This window comes from Armigeres subalbatus, chromosome 2 (assembly GCF_024139115.2).
Source record: "Armigeres subalbatus isolate Guangzhou_Male chromosome 2, GZ_Asu_2, whole genome shotgun sequence".
Taxonomy (NCBI): domain Eukaryota; kingdom Metazoa; phylum Arthropoda; class Insecta; order Diptera; family Culicidae; genus Armigeres; species Armigeres subalbatus.
Window position 1 is genome coordinate 18,864,877 of NC_085140.1, and position 20,080 is coordinate 18,884,956.

The 20,080-nt window shown below is 41.0% G+C and overlaps 1 protein-coding gene across 2 annotated transcripts; it reads left to right on the forward strand.

Annotated features, from left to right (window-relative positions):
• The first annotated feature begins 3,145 nt into the window (after positions 1 to 3,145).
• On the forward strand, positions 3,146 to 6,337 carry LOC134214094 (27 kDa hemolymph protein-like). 2 transcript variants are annotated; one of them, XM_062693536.1, is made up of 6 exons: positions 3,146 to 3,319; positions 4,435 to 4,490; positions 4,572 to 5,018; positions 5,088 to 5,238; positions 5,305 to 5,428; positions 6,202 to 6,337. In XM_062693536.1, the coding sequence occupies exons 2-6, from the start codon at positions 4,448 to 4,450 to the stop codon at positions 6,214 to 6,216; spliced, it is 780 nt and encodes a 259-aa protein (XP_062549520.1). In that variant the 5' UTR covers positions 3,146 to 3,319; positions 4,435 to 4,447; the 3' UTR covers positions 6,217 to 6,337. The 2 variants fall into 2 exon arrangements, with proteins under 2 accessions (XP_062549520.1, XP_062549519.1); XM_062693535.1 differs by having other exon boundaries at positions 3,146 to 3,312.
• Positions 6,338 to 20,080: the final 13,743 nt, after the last annotated feature.

Below are 20,080 nucleotides of genomic sequence, written 5' to 3' on the forward strand. Positions count from 1 at the left end.
ACAATGCACGAAAACGGATTTCCGGATAAACCGACACGGTTGATCAAAGCGACGATGGATCGGGTGATGTGCGTAGTTCGAGTTTCAAGGGCATTCTCGAGTCCCTTCGAAACCCGCAGAGGGTTACGACAAGGTGATGGTCTTTCGTGTCTGCTATTCAACATCTCTTTGGAAGGGGTAATACGAAAAGCAGGGATTAACACGAGCGGTACAATTTTCAATAAGACCATCCAGCTATTTGGCTTCGCCGACGACATAGATATTATGGCACGTAACTTTGAGAAGATGGAGGAAGCCTACATTAGACTGAAGAGGGAAGCCAAGCGGATCGGACTAGTCATCAACACGTCGAAGACGAAGTACATGATAGGAAGAGGTTCAAGAGAAGACAATGTAAGCCACCCACCGCAAGTTGGCATCGGTGGTGACGAAATCGAGGTGGTAGAAGAACTTGTGTACTTGGGCTCCCTGGTGACTGCCGAAAATGATACCAGCAGAAAAACTCGGAGACGCATAGTGGCTGGAAATCGTACATACTTTGGACTCCGCATGACGCTTCGATCGAATAGAGTTCGCTGCCGTACCAAACTGATTATCTACAAATGGCTCATTAGACCGGTAGTCCTCTACGGACACGAGACCTGGACAATGCTCGTGGAGAACCAACGCGCACTCGGAGTTTTCGAAAGGAAAGTGCAGCGTACCATCTATGGTGGGGTGCAGATGGCGGACGGTACGTGGAGGAGGCGAATGAACCACGAGTTGCATCAGTTGGGAGAACCATCCATCGTTCACACCGCGAAAATCGGACGACTGCGGTGGGCCGGGCACGTAGCCAGAATGTCGAACAATAACCCGGTGAAAATGGTTCTCGACAACGATCCGACGGACACAAGAAGGCGAGGTGCGCAGCGGGCAAGGTGGATCGATCAGGTGGAAGATGACTTGGGGACCCTCCGTAGACTGCGTGGTTGGCGACGTGTAGCCATGGACCGAGCCGAATGGAGAAGACTCTTATATACCGCACAGGCCACTTCGGCCTTAGTCTGAATAAATAAATAATAACCTCAAATTCCGCAATACCAAAATATGCAGAGCAATCCTTAGCCCTTCCTCTGTCTATCCCCGGGAGGAATTGATCTCTGTTTTTCCCCCATTCAAAAATACAGCCATTTGAAAACAACGGATTTTTTCAAGAAAAACAGGGATATCTTCACAATCCACCAATGAATTCACTCGGTTATGAAACCAAAACGTGCATTTCCTTATGTTCCAAAACTTTGTAGAAGACGTCACTTTGATAAAAATTAAAACTAAAAAGTTACCATCAAAATATTGATTTTTAGGGTCATTCTAACAGAAATATTCAAAATTATCATAACAAATGATAAAAACGACGTACAACAATGGTTTCCTCAGCAAAGTGCCTCAAAATTAAATAAGGAACAACTTTCTTCATAAAATGCTAAAATTAGAATTACAGAAGTTAAACATTTTATCTCAAAATATAGTGGGGCCACCCTATTGCAACAAACTTCAAAATAAATCTTGAATAATAAGCTTTGACATTGCTGAAGACACTTTGATCCTAAAATATTTTCATTATGGTGAAAATAATTTTTTCCTCCTAATTTCACGACGTGGCCCCATTGAGATTTAAGAATGATTTTACCAACACTGCTTCCGAGCCTCTTGAAAAGAGGCTTCCTAGCATCTTGAAAGGAGACTGCCGAGCCTCTTGGTAGGAGGATACGGAGCCTCTCGAAATGAGGCTTACGAGCTGCTTGGAAGGTGGCTGCTTAGAAAAAGGCTTCCAAGGAAGGCCGGATTTGCCGGAAGAAGGGCCCCAGGGCCGATAGTTTGTGGGGTACAAAAAAGTACAAAAAAGGTTGGTTTTGGTACATAAGGTTTCGTCAGGCCCTGCTTCCAAAAGCCTCTTGCAATGAAGCTACTGAGGTTTTCAAGTAAAGGCCTTCACGTCTCTCGAACGGAGGCTTTCGAGCCATTGGGTTCTAGATTATAGTTCAGTATCCTATTCTTAACATATTATTCAACATTTTGTCTCTATCAGGTAGATTACAATGAAGATTTTCGTTATGCAAATTATGTACAATGCAAAGCTTAATAATCAAAATTATTTGCACTATATCAAAAAAATAAATATTCAAATTGTTAAATATCCTCCATTACGCATTTTCCAAGGTATCCCCTAGGGCCAGCGAAGGTACCCCAGGTGTATGTACCTCAGGCCAAGATGAGAACAGCTACTGTAGTTAATATCCTTGATCCTCGCTTGCACATTCTTGCATTAATTGACTGCCATCCATTCACACGTTGGCGCATCTTGCTCTGCCGAATTCCCAGCTCGCTGGTGATACCACAACTTTAATAGAAAGTAACCAAACCTTCTGCCTCGTTGGGGCCTTCATATCAGGACTGTTCAGAATCCCACCCAACACTAGAGTTTGCGCTTTGAGCAGCACTCGGTCGATTTAGTAGGGCGGGTACATACACCTTTTTTAGAAGCTTAACAAAGCTCACTAGCAATCCTCACCCCAACTAGTAGAATTCAAACAACGACTTGTTATGTCGAGTAGAAGAACAAATATAGTGCAAAAATTTAACACATTTCGAAATTCCGCTTCTGAAATGAGTTACTGACAAACTACTAAATGATCGAAACCGCAACTGAGTACAACTACAGTAAAGATTTTGAAACCAGAAAGTTGGTAGTTCCTTTTTGCATTAAAAAAAAAATCTACAATACTCGTTGTTTAGAAGCTTATTTTTTCACGAAATGATAATCAATCTTAATGAATCATATCAATATTAGACGATAAACCAATTTCAAGAAGACCTCTTTTTGACAAGATCACATTACTCCTCATGATACGTCCATATATTTTTCCCTTTTTTATGACCAACAAGTTAGATCGAATATGCGCTTTCATGCATCATTACGCCGGGACAGTTGACGTTCATTATCAATCGAAACGAATATAATTGCCAAGAAAGTTCATTTACACAAACAAAGAACAATGTTATCAATTAACTATACTCACATGTTCAGGAATTAGTAAATTCTGTACCCAATCGGCTGTTGTGAGATGAAAACGATGTTGTCTATATAAACCGATTAACAGACCGTCAGCCGTTGCAATTTCTCCTCCACAGGCATCGCACGATCAACGCGACTACGAGCTAACAACGACGAGTGCGATTACCAGTGTGGAAAGAAACTCCCAACGGAACGGAACTGGGTCAGTTCCAGAAGGATTATAACGTGCTTAGAAGTGATCTGACGAGAAATTGGTAGGAAGTGAGAGACTTGTTTATCGAGCTATTGAGTAATTTCACAACGTGAATTAATAAGTTATAATCATTCGTAATGAAGTTATGTAATTTGAATCCCCATAAATACATTTTAATGCGAATAGAAATTGGAAGTGCGTGAAACACAAGACCTTCTGGAAAACTGGACAATTTTTTAATGTTGTGCGTTTTAAGGAACGTTGCTAACATATTGGATAATTGTATCTCTGTTTAAGTGCTTCGGTACATATGTATGTATGTTGATTATATTTGTGGTATGGTTCGATTAACTTGTGAAACTATAGAAAAATATATATCACTATCCAAAATTATTTAGATACCAAAAAGAGAATAATAGAGATTTTACTGTGTGTGTAAAAAAGTTTGTTCGAGCTCAAAAAATAGAATAGTAGTGGTTTGGGTTACAAATGGTGTATTGAAAAGAAAACTGTGTAAAACCCTTTTTTTAAACGCAATCAGATTAAATTTCAAAAATGCGGCAGTGATAAAACATATTTTCTATGCAATATGTTATGCCCGATTAAAAACCCGACTACAGATGCATAATTTATTAAATTTCTATATCGAATATTCGTAAACCTAGAAAACCACGAGAATAGAATAAACGAATGAGGTCTATGAATTTAGAAGCTTTTTGCCTTTTTATGTAGTGTGTGCTAATTTTCATAAAGGATAAAGGATCACACCAAAGACGTTGAAATGGTTTACTTGTTTAATCGTTTAACGCAATGATTTAAACGGCCATGTAGTTACGTTTGGAAAGAGGCCTATGGGGGCTTTCCTCAGCCGTGTTTTAAGATGCGCGGCTACAAAGTAAGACCATGCTGAAGTTGGCTGGGTTCGACGATGCCGGCTGCTGCGAGGTGGCAATGCCCCAGTGTGGATGTAATGCCAATAAGAAGAAGACGTTTGTAAAACAAAATAATCAAACCTGCGCTCTATGATGAACTATGAAATTGTATAAATTTTGTATTGTATTGTAATACATTTTGAATTTTATTCACTAACCTTATTTACCCACTCACCCGACATGAATCTCATTCGAGAAATTTTCATAGTGACTCTGTTATTCTATCAACGTATTTTTTTCCTATTTTATAGTTCAAATTCAAACATGGCTATCAAAAGCGTATCGATGTTGTTCCTGGCTTTCTTGAGTGAGTTCTAATTAACGATCGCTTATAAAATATTATTTTTTAACATAATATGTTTTATAACTTTGCGATCCAACTAATCAGCAATCGCCTTGGCCGACGATACCAACAAGATCGATGTCGACAGTCTCCGGCAGCATTTGCCAGCCAATCTACAAAACCTTACCGTGCCAACCTTGGATGAAATCGAAAGCGCTGTCAAGGACAAATGCATCAAGGCCGGCGGATCGGAGGAATCGTACGAGCAGGCCAAACAGGGCGCCCAGGATCTGTTCAACTGTGTTCAAGGGCTGGTCGATATCGACCAGTTCAAGAAAGAGGTGGAGGAAGCCAAACCCACCGGAGACTTGGACACGGTGTTCAACAAGTACTGCCGAAAGCGCAACACGCTGCTCGAGTGTATCAACACATTCTCGAACTCCATTGACGCTTGTTTGGACGATGATGAGAAGCGCCACAAAGGGCACGGATTGGATGTCTTTAAAAATTTGTTGAACTTCGTGTGCCACAAGGATGGAGATCAGATTGCATGTGAGTAATTCATCAATCACCAGGTATTCAGCGGGAGAACGACGTTATGATTCTTCATTTTATTGACAGTATTCATTGCCGAGAAGGGACCTGAGTGTTTCCTGGAACAGAAGGACGATTTGATTCGATGCGTCAATAATACGTTTTCTGGATATTTGAAGGATGTCGATACTTCCAGCCGCACCATACCCAAATTTGTCATTGGACCAAAACAGTGCGAGTGATTATCAAAACCGGGAACCCTTGTTTGTCCACATCAGTTCCAATAATGCAATATTATTTTCAGAGATTTCACCCGGCTTCAAAACTGCTTGGTGCAAGAACTGGAACAATGTGAAGAATCTACCCCGGCCAACCTGGTTGAATCGCTGTTCAGATTTGTCCGAAAAGGTTCACCATGTGACCCAAAGGTAAATAATATCATCATAATACCACAGAGAGAGAGTGCGAACGTCAAACACAAGAAAATCCGATTGAAGTGCCATCGGTGGCCTACATCACCTACTAAAAATTGAATCCATCGTTGAAAAGGTGAACGATGGAATGTGTTGAGTGAGACGTCTGTTTCTCTGTGATAATACTATGCTAATTTGCTCTATTCCATTGAATTCCACTACAACTTTATAATTACGTATGTCTCAGCTGTTAAGTATTTAAACTTATACTAGGAACATAATAGAGAGATTCGTACCATGAAGAATACCACCAATCTGTTCCAAGAAATAAACTAAGTATACTGTCCACAATCGCATATTTGTCCCATGTGAACAGACTGCAAAAATTTCCTGTATAGAATGCGCTTAAATTTTTCAAGTTGAGTCAAGTACGGAACTCTATTATGCGCGTCTGCTATTTAATGTGTATAGGTATTAATAAAGTAGAGGAATTAATTGGAATATTGTATGTACAAACAGATAGGCATCTCAGAATAAATTGCAATTTCAAAAGCAACTCACTAAGTATCAACAGTATTACCAATTGACGAACCAAGACGAGAGAAAACAACAGAAAAGCATGCCCTGCAGTTCTGTCTCGTGTTCGTTGTTCAATAATAACATGCCCTCTACTAGTAGGTTCGCTAGTGTATCAAAATTTAAGATTGATCACATTTTGCCGCAATGGTGCCTATCTGTTTTCTGGTATAAGACTCAACGGATATTAATATTCTTCGATGAATTTTTAGAACAAACAAGGATGATAGACTGATATGGGTGACGCAAATTGACAACAATAGCAGCCAAAACTATTACAGGGATCTGTTTCGTTAGCTGTAATTCCAGAATTTGGTAATCATTGTACAATACATGTCAACTTTCTCATCCGATGATTTTTTTTCTTGAAAGATAGCCTCAAAATATCACCTACCCGCCTTCTCCCAACAACTGCTACAATTGCTCCCTTCTATCTGCACAACCGCCATCAGCATTATCGGCAAATTCTTCAAAAATGCCGTGAATACCAGGTCCCAACGCATCATCTGTTCGTTGATTTCAAAGCGGCATACCATACGACAGTATAGACCGCGTAGAGCTATGGAAATTTATGGACGAGAACAGCTTCCCTGGGAAGCTTACCAGACTGATCAAAGCAACGGTGGATGGTGTGCAAAACTGTGTGAAGATTTCGGTCGAACATTCCAGTTCGTTCAAATCGCGCTAAGGACTAAGACAAGGAGATTGACTTTTGTGCCTGTTGTCAAATATATTATATTAACAATATGGTTCACTTCGAGTTTTCCCATACATCGAAATGGCGAACAATTTGCCGGTGATAACAACATCATCTAGCGAGCAAAGAGGAATCTAAACATGTTTTTTTCTAGCTTGTGCGGGAAAACCCTACTGCCATCTTCCGGTGAGTAGTCACACAACTGTGTGTGTTGTTCGATGACATTTTACAGTGTGGGGATGTCCATACAATTTTCAGTAAATCGATTACCGGAATATCGACTTTGTTAAATGCAAACACTACTGTAAATATTGCGATGAAGCAGTGCAATGCAGACAAACTACAATTTTGCTGCAATCGTTCAAACTGTGAAGGCCGTTCCGCAAACATTAAAATAATTGTTCCACTGTAAACATTTCAATCATTTTCTTCAGCAAGAAATTTGATTAATTCTTTATTAATATTATCGATATTATTCAAATGCATCATTCTTCTTCCTCTTCAGTGTCCTAAATTCCTACTGGAACTTAACACCTGCGTTTCAACATATTATTTTATTAACATTTTCCCTGTTATGAATTGAAAACTTTTCGCTGCCCACCATTGATTGAATGAATATGTATCTTTAGCGGAAAGCGAGGAAGATGACACTCTCCGATTGCGTTTTGTTATGCTGCGCTTATCATAATGGGTATGTTACGTTTAGACATGAAAAGTGAATTGAACAAGTCGCTTGGATTAAACGCGTCCAAACACCTTCGTTTAACTCACTTGAACGGACAGTAAGTAGAACATGTTCAACTATTGGCAAGTCCATTGCATTCAACTAAGTTGTTCAATTTACTTACCCTTTCAAAACGTAGCATTACGGTGAGATATTTCCGCTAAAATTAATTACACCCATTTTATTGTGCTTTCTCGATTTCGTATCCAATATCAGATATTTTTTAGGATTTAATAGATTGATATTCAATTCATTTCGGGCTGTCAAAAGAAATTTTTTCAAACAATATAATGAAGATTTCAGTATACTAATTATTGTAAGATAAGTTTTTCTGATAGGAAACCGAGCTGTACAATGCAGAGAGAATTCCAGTAAGACTCGACTGTCAAGCACTTTGCTATATCGTTCTTACAGGGATTATATTCTCTCTATGTTACTTTTTTGTAGCAAGCGGTCATGCTCTCTCTGTGCATAGATGGTAGAATTCATATTTGAAGACAGAGTCTTGGAAGTGTAAAGGAATTACTCTAATTTACATGGTTCTGTAGAAAACATTTCAAGTCATATGACATAATGAAGAGGAGATTCTTTCCACCAATTCAATATGAATTGATAATATTTGAATTAAATTACTATATAAAGTCAATGTGGCGGACCACAACAAAATATTGTTCGAACATATTACATTAACGTAGTAAATAAATAAAACGAATAACAGTTAAGTTGAGTTTTAGTTTTTAAAACTATTATCAGTTATTACAATATTAATTAAAGAACATACTGTTGTGGAATTTTCAGGCGAACCAGAATAAATACACATAATCAAATGGTATAAATATTAGCAAAAGCATAGTCCAAACTACTAATGAAAGTGTGGTATCTCACAATGGTGTATATTAGAATCTATTATCTTCATTGACAAATTCTCCCAGAAGTACTTTAAGTATTTTCGATCTACGTTGGGTTCTTTTTGAGCTTATTGCGGGTAAACAGAAAATGTGACCTTCCAATTTCCATCTTGTATTTTTTTAATCCACCCTCGTTAGTTCAACAAACCTGTTTTACGCAAAATTCTCAATAAGGTTTTCTACTCAACTGTCAAATCTTAGCTGGAATAATTCCTCATTCTATATAAATTTAAATGCATTCCAAATGTTATATTTAAGCTATTCTTCAACGTATCTTGTTAAATTTACTTTCAACCAGATTCAGCCAAAAAAACAATAAAATTCGGATTAAATAGTGACAAAGGATATCTCAACCAATTCTAGATACGTATATTAGCCATGCAGACAACTTGCTGTTTGTCTCAGACAATTCATTGACTTCTTTAATGTCAAATTTCCCAAAGAATCATGCCGCCTCTGTGTTGCAGTCAAATGAGCAAACAGCAACATGGTGTGCGAAACAGAGAGCGAGTAGGTACAATGCGAGAAGAATGTAAACTTCCACAGCAACCTCGTATAGCTCTCCAACTGCTTCAGCGTGCGTCAATTTCGATATGGTGCACCGGAATGGTCCCGCCGGATACAGTTCAACGAGCTATATCAAATTTATTATACATTTCCACAGAAATATGCCTACCACACTTCTGCTACAACATTTGATTTTCTGTTTGCATTCGATTAAACATAATCGATTAAGTTTGCAAAAAAAACATCAAGCATCCCTATTTTTTTTCATGATGACATTTTGAAGTGTGTGTAAAACGATCGTCATATTTTGGGAAGTTCGATTTACGTGTGTATCGATCCTTTCGGACGCGAGTTGGCGCCACATGTGGTGTCGCCAAAATTTCGTGAGAGTGAATCATATTGTTAATATAGTATATTTGCTGTTGTTCAACATTGCGCTAGAAGGTGTCATGCGGAGAGCCGGGTGTAAAAGCCGGGGTACGATTTTCAACAGATCCAGTCAATTTATTTGTTTCGCGGATGACATGGACATTGTCGGCTGAACATTTGCAACCGTGGCAGAACTGTACACCCGCCTGAAACGTAAAGCAACAAAGGTTGAACTGGTGGTTAATGCTTCGAAGACAAAGTTCATGCTTGTGGGTGGAACCGAGCGCGACAGGGCCCGCCTGGGAAGCAGTGTTACGATAGACGGGGATACCTTCGAGGTGGTCGAGGAATTCGTCTACCTTGGAAAATGTGTATGCAGAGGTTTTTGGGGCCGGGGAAGGTTCTTAAGATGATTCGAGACCCCTCCCCGCCTTGAAAAGGGGGGCTCCCATACGAATGAAACACCAATTTCTTCATAACTCGAGATCTAATCAGAGAATTAATCAATTTTAGGCTGAGCCGGACTGATTCTTTCTACTTTTACAAAACGGTACCATCAAATAAACACATACCTGAAAATCGTCACAGTGCTCGACATAACCATTGCTTTAGGCTGTTTATCCCCACACAATAATGCTAAACTCACGCACTTCAATCTTTTCTATTTGTTCGTATCACTAGAACTTATATAAACATATTAGAATACATTTAAAAACGTATCCTCAAACCGAACAAAAAATCACCTCGGCCCAAGAACTTCTAGCCGTACAGTGCTGCCAAAAGGCCAGGAGTCTTATTTTAGTATGAAGATAATCCTTCATCGTTAATAGGAAAACTGTCTAATACGTTGACGCTTTCATGTTATTTATAATTATCTCAATTTCAAAAAGTAAAAAAAATATTTTTTCAAGTATTTGGAAGGAATTTGGATGAGTGAATATATCTTCTCAAACAAATAAAAACTATTATGAATAATACCATCTGGCATCACGTTGTCGTGGAACGTGCATATTTTTGTTTACATCGCATTTCCTACCGTCTCGAGAGAGAGAATGAGAGTAAGATGTTGAGAGATTGAGTAAAATATTGCGTATGCCGATTAGACTTGGGGTATGCCGGAAAAGCCATCGCCTGTGACTGAAATGAGTGCTGCACCATGTTAATTTAAATCAAATAAAAGCTTTTTCAAGCGGCGTTTAGCAAGAATAGCTATTTTTTAAGCAGAGGTGAACCCCATCGCAATATTACAGGGCCCACAAAATTCAGGAAAAGTTGCTCCTAGTCATAAATATCAATTAAATAATGCAGTCGTACGCATGTTAGGCCGGGAATGGGGTAAGAAACCCTATATGCAGAATACTTGAGGCATAACTTGCTTAGGTTAGGCATAACCAAACGGATAATAATTGATTATGCATTTGGTATTGAAATTCAATTTAATAACTGAGTTTGTTATGGCTTAAGTATTGTGCATATTAGTTTTTAGTATTATTCCTTTGATATTTTAGATGATGGGCAGACTAGGTACAAAACGACTTGGCGAGCGTCGGGCGCATTCGGGGATGAAGAGATGCGGCCTCGAACCGTGTATTGTGGCGTCAAATTGTTGATTCAGTGTTATCTGTTTAGATGTACCGTCGTCGGGGGTGACAATGGGTCAAATGGGGGTGAGAATGGGTCACTGTTTCAACTACTTAGAATGCTGGTGGAATAAATTGAATGAATCTGAGGACAAGAAGACTGAAATATAAGAGATCTTTTTCAACGATTTTGCTCTACGACCTCCAGACTGCCGTTGAGAGCGATGACCCATTCTCACCCCCGATGACGGTAAACTAAATAAATGAAATGAATCGATCCACCTTGCTCGCTGTGCACCTCGCCTTCTTCTTCCCGACGGATCGTTGTCGAGAACCATTTTCATCGGGTTACTGTCCGACATTCTGGCTACGTGCCCGGCCCATCGCAGTCATCCGATTTTCGCGGTGTGAACGATGGATGGTTCTCCCAACAGCTGATGCAACTCGTGGTTCATTCGCCTCCTGCACGTACCGTCCGCCATCTGCGCCCACCATAGATGGTACGCAGCACTTTCCTTTCGACAACTACCAGTGCGCGTCTCATGTCCGTAGAGTATTACCAGTCTAATAAGCGTTTTGTAGATAGTCAGTTTGGGCCCTCCTTAGCCGTGCGGTAAGACGCGCGGCTACAAAGCAAGACCATGCTGAGGGTGGCTGGGTTCGATTCCCGGTGCCGGTCTAGGCAATTTTCGGATTGGAAATTGTCTCGATTTCCTTGGGCATAAAAGTATCATCGTGCTAGCCTCATGATATACGAATGCAAAAATGGTAACCTGGCTTAGAAACCTCACAGTTAATAACTGTGGAAGTGCTTAATGAACACTAAGCTGCGAGGCGGCTCTGTCCCAGTGTGGGGATGTAATGCCAATAAGAAGAAGAAGAAGAAGATAGTCAGTTTAGTACGGCGGCGAACTCTATTTGATCGAAGCGTTTTGCGGAGTTCAAAGTACGTACGATTTCCTGCCGGGTGGTTAGTTTTTTTTTTTCCTAAGCAATGGAGGGGGAATCTGCTCAACAGACATCCTGGGTTGTCCAGGAAGTGCGGGGTTAGGGACCACCTCCAACAGCAAACGAGGGAGGCAGGACTGCATCCCCGACCCGCTAAACCGTTTCCATTGCCGCCAAGCCCATCGTCCCTTCGGTACAACCAGAAAGTAATGCTTCAAAGGGGGGCCAGTGCATAACGCACCCTCGAGGTTAGCTGCGTGTCCTTGCAGTTTCGAACATCGTGACTCGCTTTTTTAGAAGAACACCATGGTATCGTGCCAGCGCATTGCCGGTTTTCCAGGTGGCCTTACCACGCCCTATGTCCTCGGAAGGTGGGAAGGGTCGACTTCGCGCCTGCTTCCCTCTGCACGACTGGTATCAAGAATGATGATGCCGCGTGCACCCCAAATTGACCTCTCTGCGATAGGGCCTATTCGCCAGCACACAGAGGGACTTGCCGACGCGGTGCCTACGCCTGCCCCAGCCTTGACGAGGACCCCTTTCCGTCCTCGGGCTCGGAACCCGCCCGGTTGACCGACGCCGCGAAAGCGACGATACCATGTTCTTCACGTTCACGTTGTTCTTCACGCGGCCACTCGTTCGATAAAAGGATCGAGTTCGACCACAGGGCACCGGTATGACCCATGAAGCCGACTCCGAACCCTTGGACCACCTCTTATTTGCGCCTGAACTAGCCATTCCTCGAGTCCACGCGCCACCTTCTGTGTAACTCCGAGACGATTTGGACGATAGCCGATAAAACGGCGTTCCAGCCAACTTCATCTTTACACATCCTCCGGACTAGGTTGTCCGGGGTAGTGTCCAGACCACATGTGGCAAGCATGTGGTCACGCATTGCGCGAAAACGTGAGCACACGGACAACACGTGTTCCGTCGTTTCCTCTAAACCTGCGCACACCGGACACTCGGCTTCGTCCGAACCGGTGTAGGTACTGTCTGAAGCAACCATGGCCTGTAAGGACCTAGGTCAGGTGGAAAGTGATTTCCCCATGGCGCCTCTTGACCCACGTACCTATCTCCGGTATCAACCTATGTGTCCATCTACCCTTAGTGGAACTGTCCCACGCACGCTGCCATTTGACCATTGAGGCCAACCTGACAGTCCTACGGATGCCTCTCGTGCCGCGCATTTCGAAGCACTCTATGTCTTCACCGATAACGATGTCAATAGGCATCATACCGGTGATGACGCAAAGTGCATCGTGCGACACGGTACGGTACGCGCTCGCAACTCTTAGGCACATGAGCCTATACGTACTTTCTAACTTCGATTAATTTAAAACTGAGGATCATAAATGTAGCCTATCCTTAATCCTAATGTGACTCGTATAATACCGGACAGTCCCAGACAGTGAATTCGAGAGACTATGGAATCCGTAGAAAATCCCAAAATCCTAAAAGCATTTAAAACCTTAAAGGTCTGGAAAATGTGGGAGAATTGAAAATTAGTGTGATATACGGAATTAAGGATATGTCAAAATATTCTGAAGAGCTTAGGTCATGACTATTCCAGGATCTGATCATTAGTAGGGGGAATGACGGTTTTGGCAGGCTTTGTTCTATTATTATCAGGGGGTTTTCTATAACTAATTATGCTCAAATTGAGCCTAAACATTCTTTGCATATCAAAGAATATTGTGGCCAAATTTCATAAAATTTGGTTAACCAAAACCCCCTGGCAATAATAAAATAAAACCTGCCAAAGCCGTCACTTCCCCTATATCAGAAAATGTGTAAAATATTAAGTTAAGATCTGTAAAGATCAAAAAATCTGTAATATCAACGCCTGATCCGTAAAATCAATCAGGAAAACGCCTGAAGCGTTTAAGAATTGAAAAAAACAGCTTCACCGTCTTTATTCAATGGTTTTCCAGACTGAACACTTACGAAAGATGAAGGACAACGGACAATACCTAATAGACCAGTGAAAAATGTTTTGCTTATCGAAGAATTTCTACGACTGAAGCGGGAATCGAACCCTCAGCTCATAATACATAATATACTTATGTGTATGTACCATACGCTCAGACAACCGGCGCCGCAAACCGCATATAACTCAATAAATAAAGCTTTCATAATAAATAATGCATAAAAAGTCCCGGATTGATCCAAGAAAAAACCGGTCACTCTACTCAATCCCATATTGGTTTAAACTTTCCTTAAACTCGATAGTAAATGGCTAATAGTGAGTTGCGAGAGTCCCATCCCATTGGAGAAGCATCAAAGAGAATCCCATCATTAGGTTAAGAATGCATGATGAAAAGATGCAATAATTATTGGTTTACATATTGAATGTTTCACGTGGAATACAGTTTAACAACTTTACTCTAAAAATAAAGGAATTAACGTATCGAAAAACTAATAGTAATGAAATGTGCTTATTCAGTATTCCATTCAACATAAATAATGAATAACTACTTGACAGTGACAACATAATCGTTTTTGAATTTCACTTCAAATATATGAGTACATACTCATATGATACGAGTAGGTATCTATACTTTTAATAACATATTTTGTGGTATCGATACTTTTATACGATACTACTTTAACGTAAAAGTATCGATACCTCAGTGGTATCGTTTCATCCCTAATTTAGCTTCGCTTTTCAGTCTAATGTAGGCTTCCTCCATCCTCTCAAAGTTATGTGCCATATTACAATGTCGTCGGCGAAACCAAATAACTGGATGGATATCGTGAAAATCGTACCACTCGTGTCGATCTCTGACCTTCGCATTACCCCTTCCAAAGCGATGTTGAAAAGCAGACAAGAAAGGCCATCACGTGTGGGCACGTTGTATTCGCGGCATTTCTGCAATAGCGTACGGCGAATTGCGCAGTAGTTGCTACAATCCAGCTTATCGCTTTTTGTAGATAGGACACACGACAACTTTCATCCACTCCTGCGGCAGAACCTCATCCTTCCAAACCTTGGTAATTGGTCAACTCCAGGGGCTTTGATGTTTTTCAGCCGGCCGATCTCCTCCTGGATTTTTCTGGAGATCCGGGGCCGAAGGACGTATGTCTTGCGTGCGTGCTCCCTGGTTCACTACCATACCGCCACCTTTGGATCACCTCACGCTCGTTTGTAAGAAGGTTCCCGTTTATGTCCTGACACATATCGGGCTGTGGCGGTTTAACTTCTCATAGAACTTTCGTGCGCAATTAGCGCGATACAGTTGCTCAGAGTTTTGTCTGTTCTGCGCCTGTATGTATCCTGCCTCGTTCGCCCTCGTGCGGTGTTACAGCAATCTCGCCCATGCTGCTTTCTTCTCTTCTACTAACTGCTCACATTCGCCGTCATACCAGTCGTTTTTTTTTATCCGTGCCTAGTGCAACGGTTGCGGTGTTGCGATGCTCGAACATCTCTCCAGCCTTGCTGACAAATACAAGTGATGATTTTGTGGTTAGGTATTTTTTCTCTACTCCTTCGCGCCAGCCAAGGCGACTATAATAATTAGGGTACGTTGATTAATCGAGAAAGGAAGGAAAGCATATCTCCGAATATCTACCGTCCTGTAGCCGCCCAATGTTTAGTCGCGGCGGGCAACTCCGACGCGTGTTGTACACCTCAACTGTGGCACATCTATACTTGCTGCGCACTTAAATGGGGAATGTGTTAAGTGTGCAACACTGCTACCGCCCTCCCCCTAAATTGTGGAAAGATTGAACGGGTACTGAAATGAATTCCCTCAAACATGTGCACTTTACGATCCAATCATATACAGAAATTGGTGGTTGAAATTCAAAAGATTCCCAAAACTTATTAGGGCATCCAGGATCCACAATATATGAAAGTTGAAAACAACTCGAAACATTTCGGGCTCAAAAATTCTTCTTGAAATCCTTCTAGAGGCTCCCCTGGGAACTTCCGAATTCCTCCGGAAAATTATCCACAAATTCCTCTGAAAATCGTTCGAAAATCCTTCTCATGTAATTGTAATTCCTTCTTATCTAGAAACCCCCCACTAATTTTTTTTTAGGAAATTCATGAGAAAATTCCTTGAAGATTTCTTTTCTTCTCTCCAAGATTTACTTCTAGATATTTCTTCGGCTATTCTCTCTTCAGGAAGAATCCGGCATTTCCTTCAGGCATGCATTCGAGAGTTCCGTCATGCGTTCCGCTTCCTGGCATTCCAATCTGGAATTCTTTTCGCAATTACTTCAGAATATCCTTCAAGAAATCCTCTAGAAATATCTTCATGAATTTTTCCTGGAATTCGTCCAAGAATTTCCCCAGAAATTCTTACAGATATTTTTTTTGGAGTTTCTTCAGGTACTTCTCCAGGAATTCCTTCAGGAATTTCTCCGGGAGATTTTCCGCGGAAGTGTACTAGAATTCCTTCCGGACTCGGAATTTACTCGGATATCTGCCAAGAGTTCTTCCAGAAATTTCTTCGGAACAATCCGCAGGGATATTCTTCAGCAATTCATCTGGGAATACTTTCAGGATTTCATCTGGGAATTTCTGCATTAATTCCTCCTGGTATTTTTCTGGGAGTTCCTTCAGATATTTTTTCGGAAATTCCGTTAGGAACTTCTCTAAGAATTATTTCAGGACTTCCATGTGGGAATTCTTCCGGAAGTGCTTGTGGGAGTTCCTCCGGGAGTTCTTCCAGGAGTTTTTCCAAGAAATTCTCCGGTAATACCTCCAGGAACTCTACAGGGAATTCCTGGACGATATTTGGCAGGAATTTCACGGAAAATGAGATTTCGGAAGTTCCTTCAGAAATATTTTTTCTCTTCCTCTAGGGTATTCCACCGGATGTTCCTCTGAAGTTCCACCAGTAGTTCCTTCGGGAATTCAATCAGGCTTTCTTCCAGGAATTCATTTAGCATTTCTTTAGGCATTTATCTACAAATTCCCCCAGAAGTTCCTCTGACAATTTCTCTGGGAATTCCTCCGGGAGGTTCTTTTAATAATTCTTCCAGGAGTTCCTCCTGGAATTCTTACGGAAGTTCCTTTGGGAGTTCATCCTAGAATTCTTACGAGAGTTCCTCCAGGATTTCCTCCGGAAATTCTTCCTGTAGTTCTTCAATAAATTCCTCCAAAAGTTCCACCGGTAGTTCCTCCGAGAATTCCTTTGATAATTTCTCCGGAAATTCCTATAGAAAATTCCCCGGGAGTTCCTCCGGAAATTACTCTGGGAGTTCCTCCGAAAGTTCCTTTTCAGAGAAACACCCGGAGAAACTGCCGGTAAAACTCCCGGAGGGATTCTCGTAGAAACTGTTGGTGGATCTCCCGGAGGAATTCCCGAAGGAACTGCCGGAGGAGCTCCCGTTAGTTCTCCCGTAAGAACTCCCGAGGAATTTCAGGAGGAACTCCTAGAAGAATTCCTAGAGGACCTTCCGGATGAGCTCCCAGAGAAACTATCGGAAGATCTTCGGGAGGAATTTCCAGCTTAATTTCTGAAGAAAGCCTAAATGATTTCCTGAAAAAAGCCTGAATAATTTCCTGGAATAGCTTCTGGTGGAACTCCCGGAGGAATTTCCATAGAAACTACCGGATGAATTGCTGGTGGAATTCCCGGAAAAACTCTCGAAGGAATTTTCTGGAAGAATTTCTGAAGAAACTCCCGGGAGAATTTTCAAAGGAACCCCCGGGAACAAGAGAATTCATCTTATAGACAAATCTCGTCTAGCTGAAACCTTTGTTGGGGTTTGTAGCTGGACCATCATCATCATCAGAGGACCTCCCGGAGAATTCCCTGATGTGCTCGCAGATAAATTCTCGGAGGAGATTCTGGTGGAAAATCTATTTAAATTCCTGAAGAAGCTTAAATAAATTCCAATTCCGCCGAAATTCCCGGAAGAATTTTCAGAGGTACTGCCGATAGAACTACCGGAATAATTTTCGAAGGAAATCCTAGAGAAATTGGAAATGCCGGTGGAACTCCTGAAAGAATTCCAGGAGGAATTTTCGGAGAAACTCCTGGAGGATCTCCCAGTGGAAATCTTGAAGTTTCCACCGGAATTCCGTTTACTGGCAATTCTGCGGAATTTCCACGGAATATTCTTATTCTTAAAAATTATGGAAAACTGCTCGAAACTATTTGAATTGTTGCAGGGAATTCTGCAAAACTTATAAAGAAATTCGTGAAGATTTTCTTGGAGTAAATAATGGTGGAATTTTCGGATCAATTCCCCGCAAAATTTATGGTGGAATTCTTGAAGACACTGCCGAAGAAGTTGCTGGAGGCATTCCTAAAGAATCCCTGATAGAATTTCGGATAGAAGGCCAGGAGCAATTGTCGAAGGAATTCCTGGAAAAAGCTTGCATATTGATTTTTCTTCCTATTTTATAATAAATATTATTTCAGAGAGGATTTCTCGCTTAACTTTTCAAAAGGTCCTAAGTAACATTTTTTCCATGATTTAATTTGAGTATTGCAATCAACAGATAACCATGAAACATGTTGATTGCATTATTCAGATTAAATCATGAAAAAAATGTTACTTAAGACCTTTTGAAAAGTTAAGCGAGATTTGTTTAGAAATTCAGATGTTCAGAAATTCAGTTTTCTTAAACTTATGGAAGAATGCAGGATTTTTATAATAATTGTTATAGCAGATTTTATATTTTTTCTGAAGTTCGTTAATATTTTTCTCACTTTATTTAAAAATATCTGATGAGCAATGAATCACGCATTTTTAAATCCATTATTGTTTTAATCATTATTGTTTCGATTTGGTTTGGATTTGGTTTCATATGTTAATATTCATGTGTTTTTATAAAACTACGATTTAGAAGACCAAAAAAGTTGCCCCCCCCCCTTCTTCGAAATCCTGACTACGCCCATGCTAAAACGCAGTAAGCTGGTGCCCCTAATGGAACGTACACACGGTCAAGCAGTTTGACCAACATTGACTCCACCTCTCGTTTATTCGAACATCCATCAAGTTTTGCCAACAGCGGCACGAACAATCAATTTATTCGACCAAAAATATCACACACGAACGACCAAAGCACCAACTTGAGCACCAACCATCAAAAAATACATAGGGGTTTGAGCAACTTCACTACAAATGCTCAAACATGTTCGGCGAACCTTGACTGCACCCCCGACAACTCAAACCAAAATCAAACCGTTTTAATTTTTTCCAACCGAGCCGCCAACTGTCAAATGGTTGTTCGAACAACTTCACACACATTCAAACAAAGCAGCAACCGAAGCGTTTTCTTGGGGCCGGAGTCAATGTTCGTCAAACTGCTTGACTGGTGTGTACGTTGCATAATGGAACGTACACACGGTCAAGCAGTTTGACCAACAATGACTCCACCACTCGTTTATTCAAACATCCGTCAAGTTTTAGCAACAGCGACACGAACAATCAATTTATTCGACCAACAATATCGCGATATCGCATTCGACCAACAATATAAGCTGTCAACTATTTTCTCATTCAAACTTTGTAACCTGAAGTAATAAAACCAGTTTTTCTTTCTATTAACATTAAACAGTTTTTCTCAAGTTATTTGTCCTGTGGCCTTGCATAACTCTGTTAGGTGGAAGGTGAGGTTTATGATAGACAATTCTCGAGCAACGAGTTTTTCCCATTAGTCCGTCAGAGTACTCTTCAAAGTTGGCAAAGAAATTGGACACACAACGAACTTGGACGGTGGCTATTTTCTATAGTTCCAAAAGTTTCTGGGCGAGCGTGGTTCAGAGGTGAGGACTTAAGTCGAGGCTTATGTCCAATCACTATTCACTAAACGCACATCTGTACAGAATAAACCTTGTCGATAGCAACTTATGTAGGTGCGGAGCCGGTTATGATGACATCGATCACGTAGTTTGGTCCTGCTCGGAAAATGACGCCTCCAGAGAGCAATTATTGGATACCCTAGTGGCCCGAGGTAAACAACCCTTCAGGGAAGTTCGAGGTGTTTTGGGAGATCGTGATGTGGTCTATATGCAGGCCATTTATAGTTTTCTTTGTGCTTCCGATATCAAAATCTAATAGTTTGTTTTTTTTTCTTTCTTCAAAGTTTTTTTTTGTGTTTAGTCTCTGCTTTCTGTTCCATAGAGCACCATAGCTCTTGCCATCCGGAAGATGATCCCAGTTGAACCATTCCTTGAGCACGACGACACGCCACATCGTCCCTGACGCCAAATACCCGGATGAGAAGCTAAAATTCCCTGATCCAAAATCCTTAACCCCGTCCATCCTTAAACATTGTAAACTAACCTCGAGTCACCACGAGTACGCTGGCTTCTATCCCTCTCTTACTAACTGAAAAAATAAATGATATTGATTGTATATATCGCAAAGAACCATGGCTCCGTAAAGTGTTAT

Coding starts and splice junctions, on each gene's coding strand:
- LOC134214094 (XM_062693536.1), top strand. CDS start 4,448: ATGGCTATCAAAAGCGTATCGATGTTGTTCCTGGCTTTCTTGA. Junction 4,491..4,571: donor GTTGTTCCTGGCTTTCTTGA/GTGAGTTCTAAT, acceptor CCAACTAATCAG/CAATCGCCTTGGCCGACGAT. Junction 5,239..5,304: donor ATTGGACCAAAACAGTGCGA/GTGATTATCAAA, acceptor TATTATTTTCAG/AGATTTCACCCGGCTTCAAA.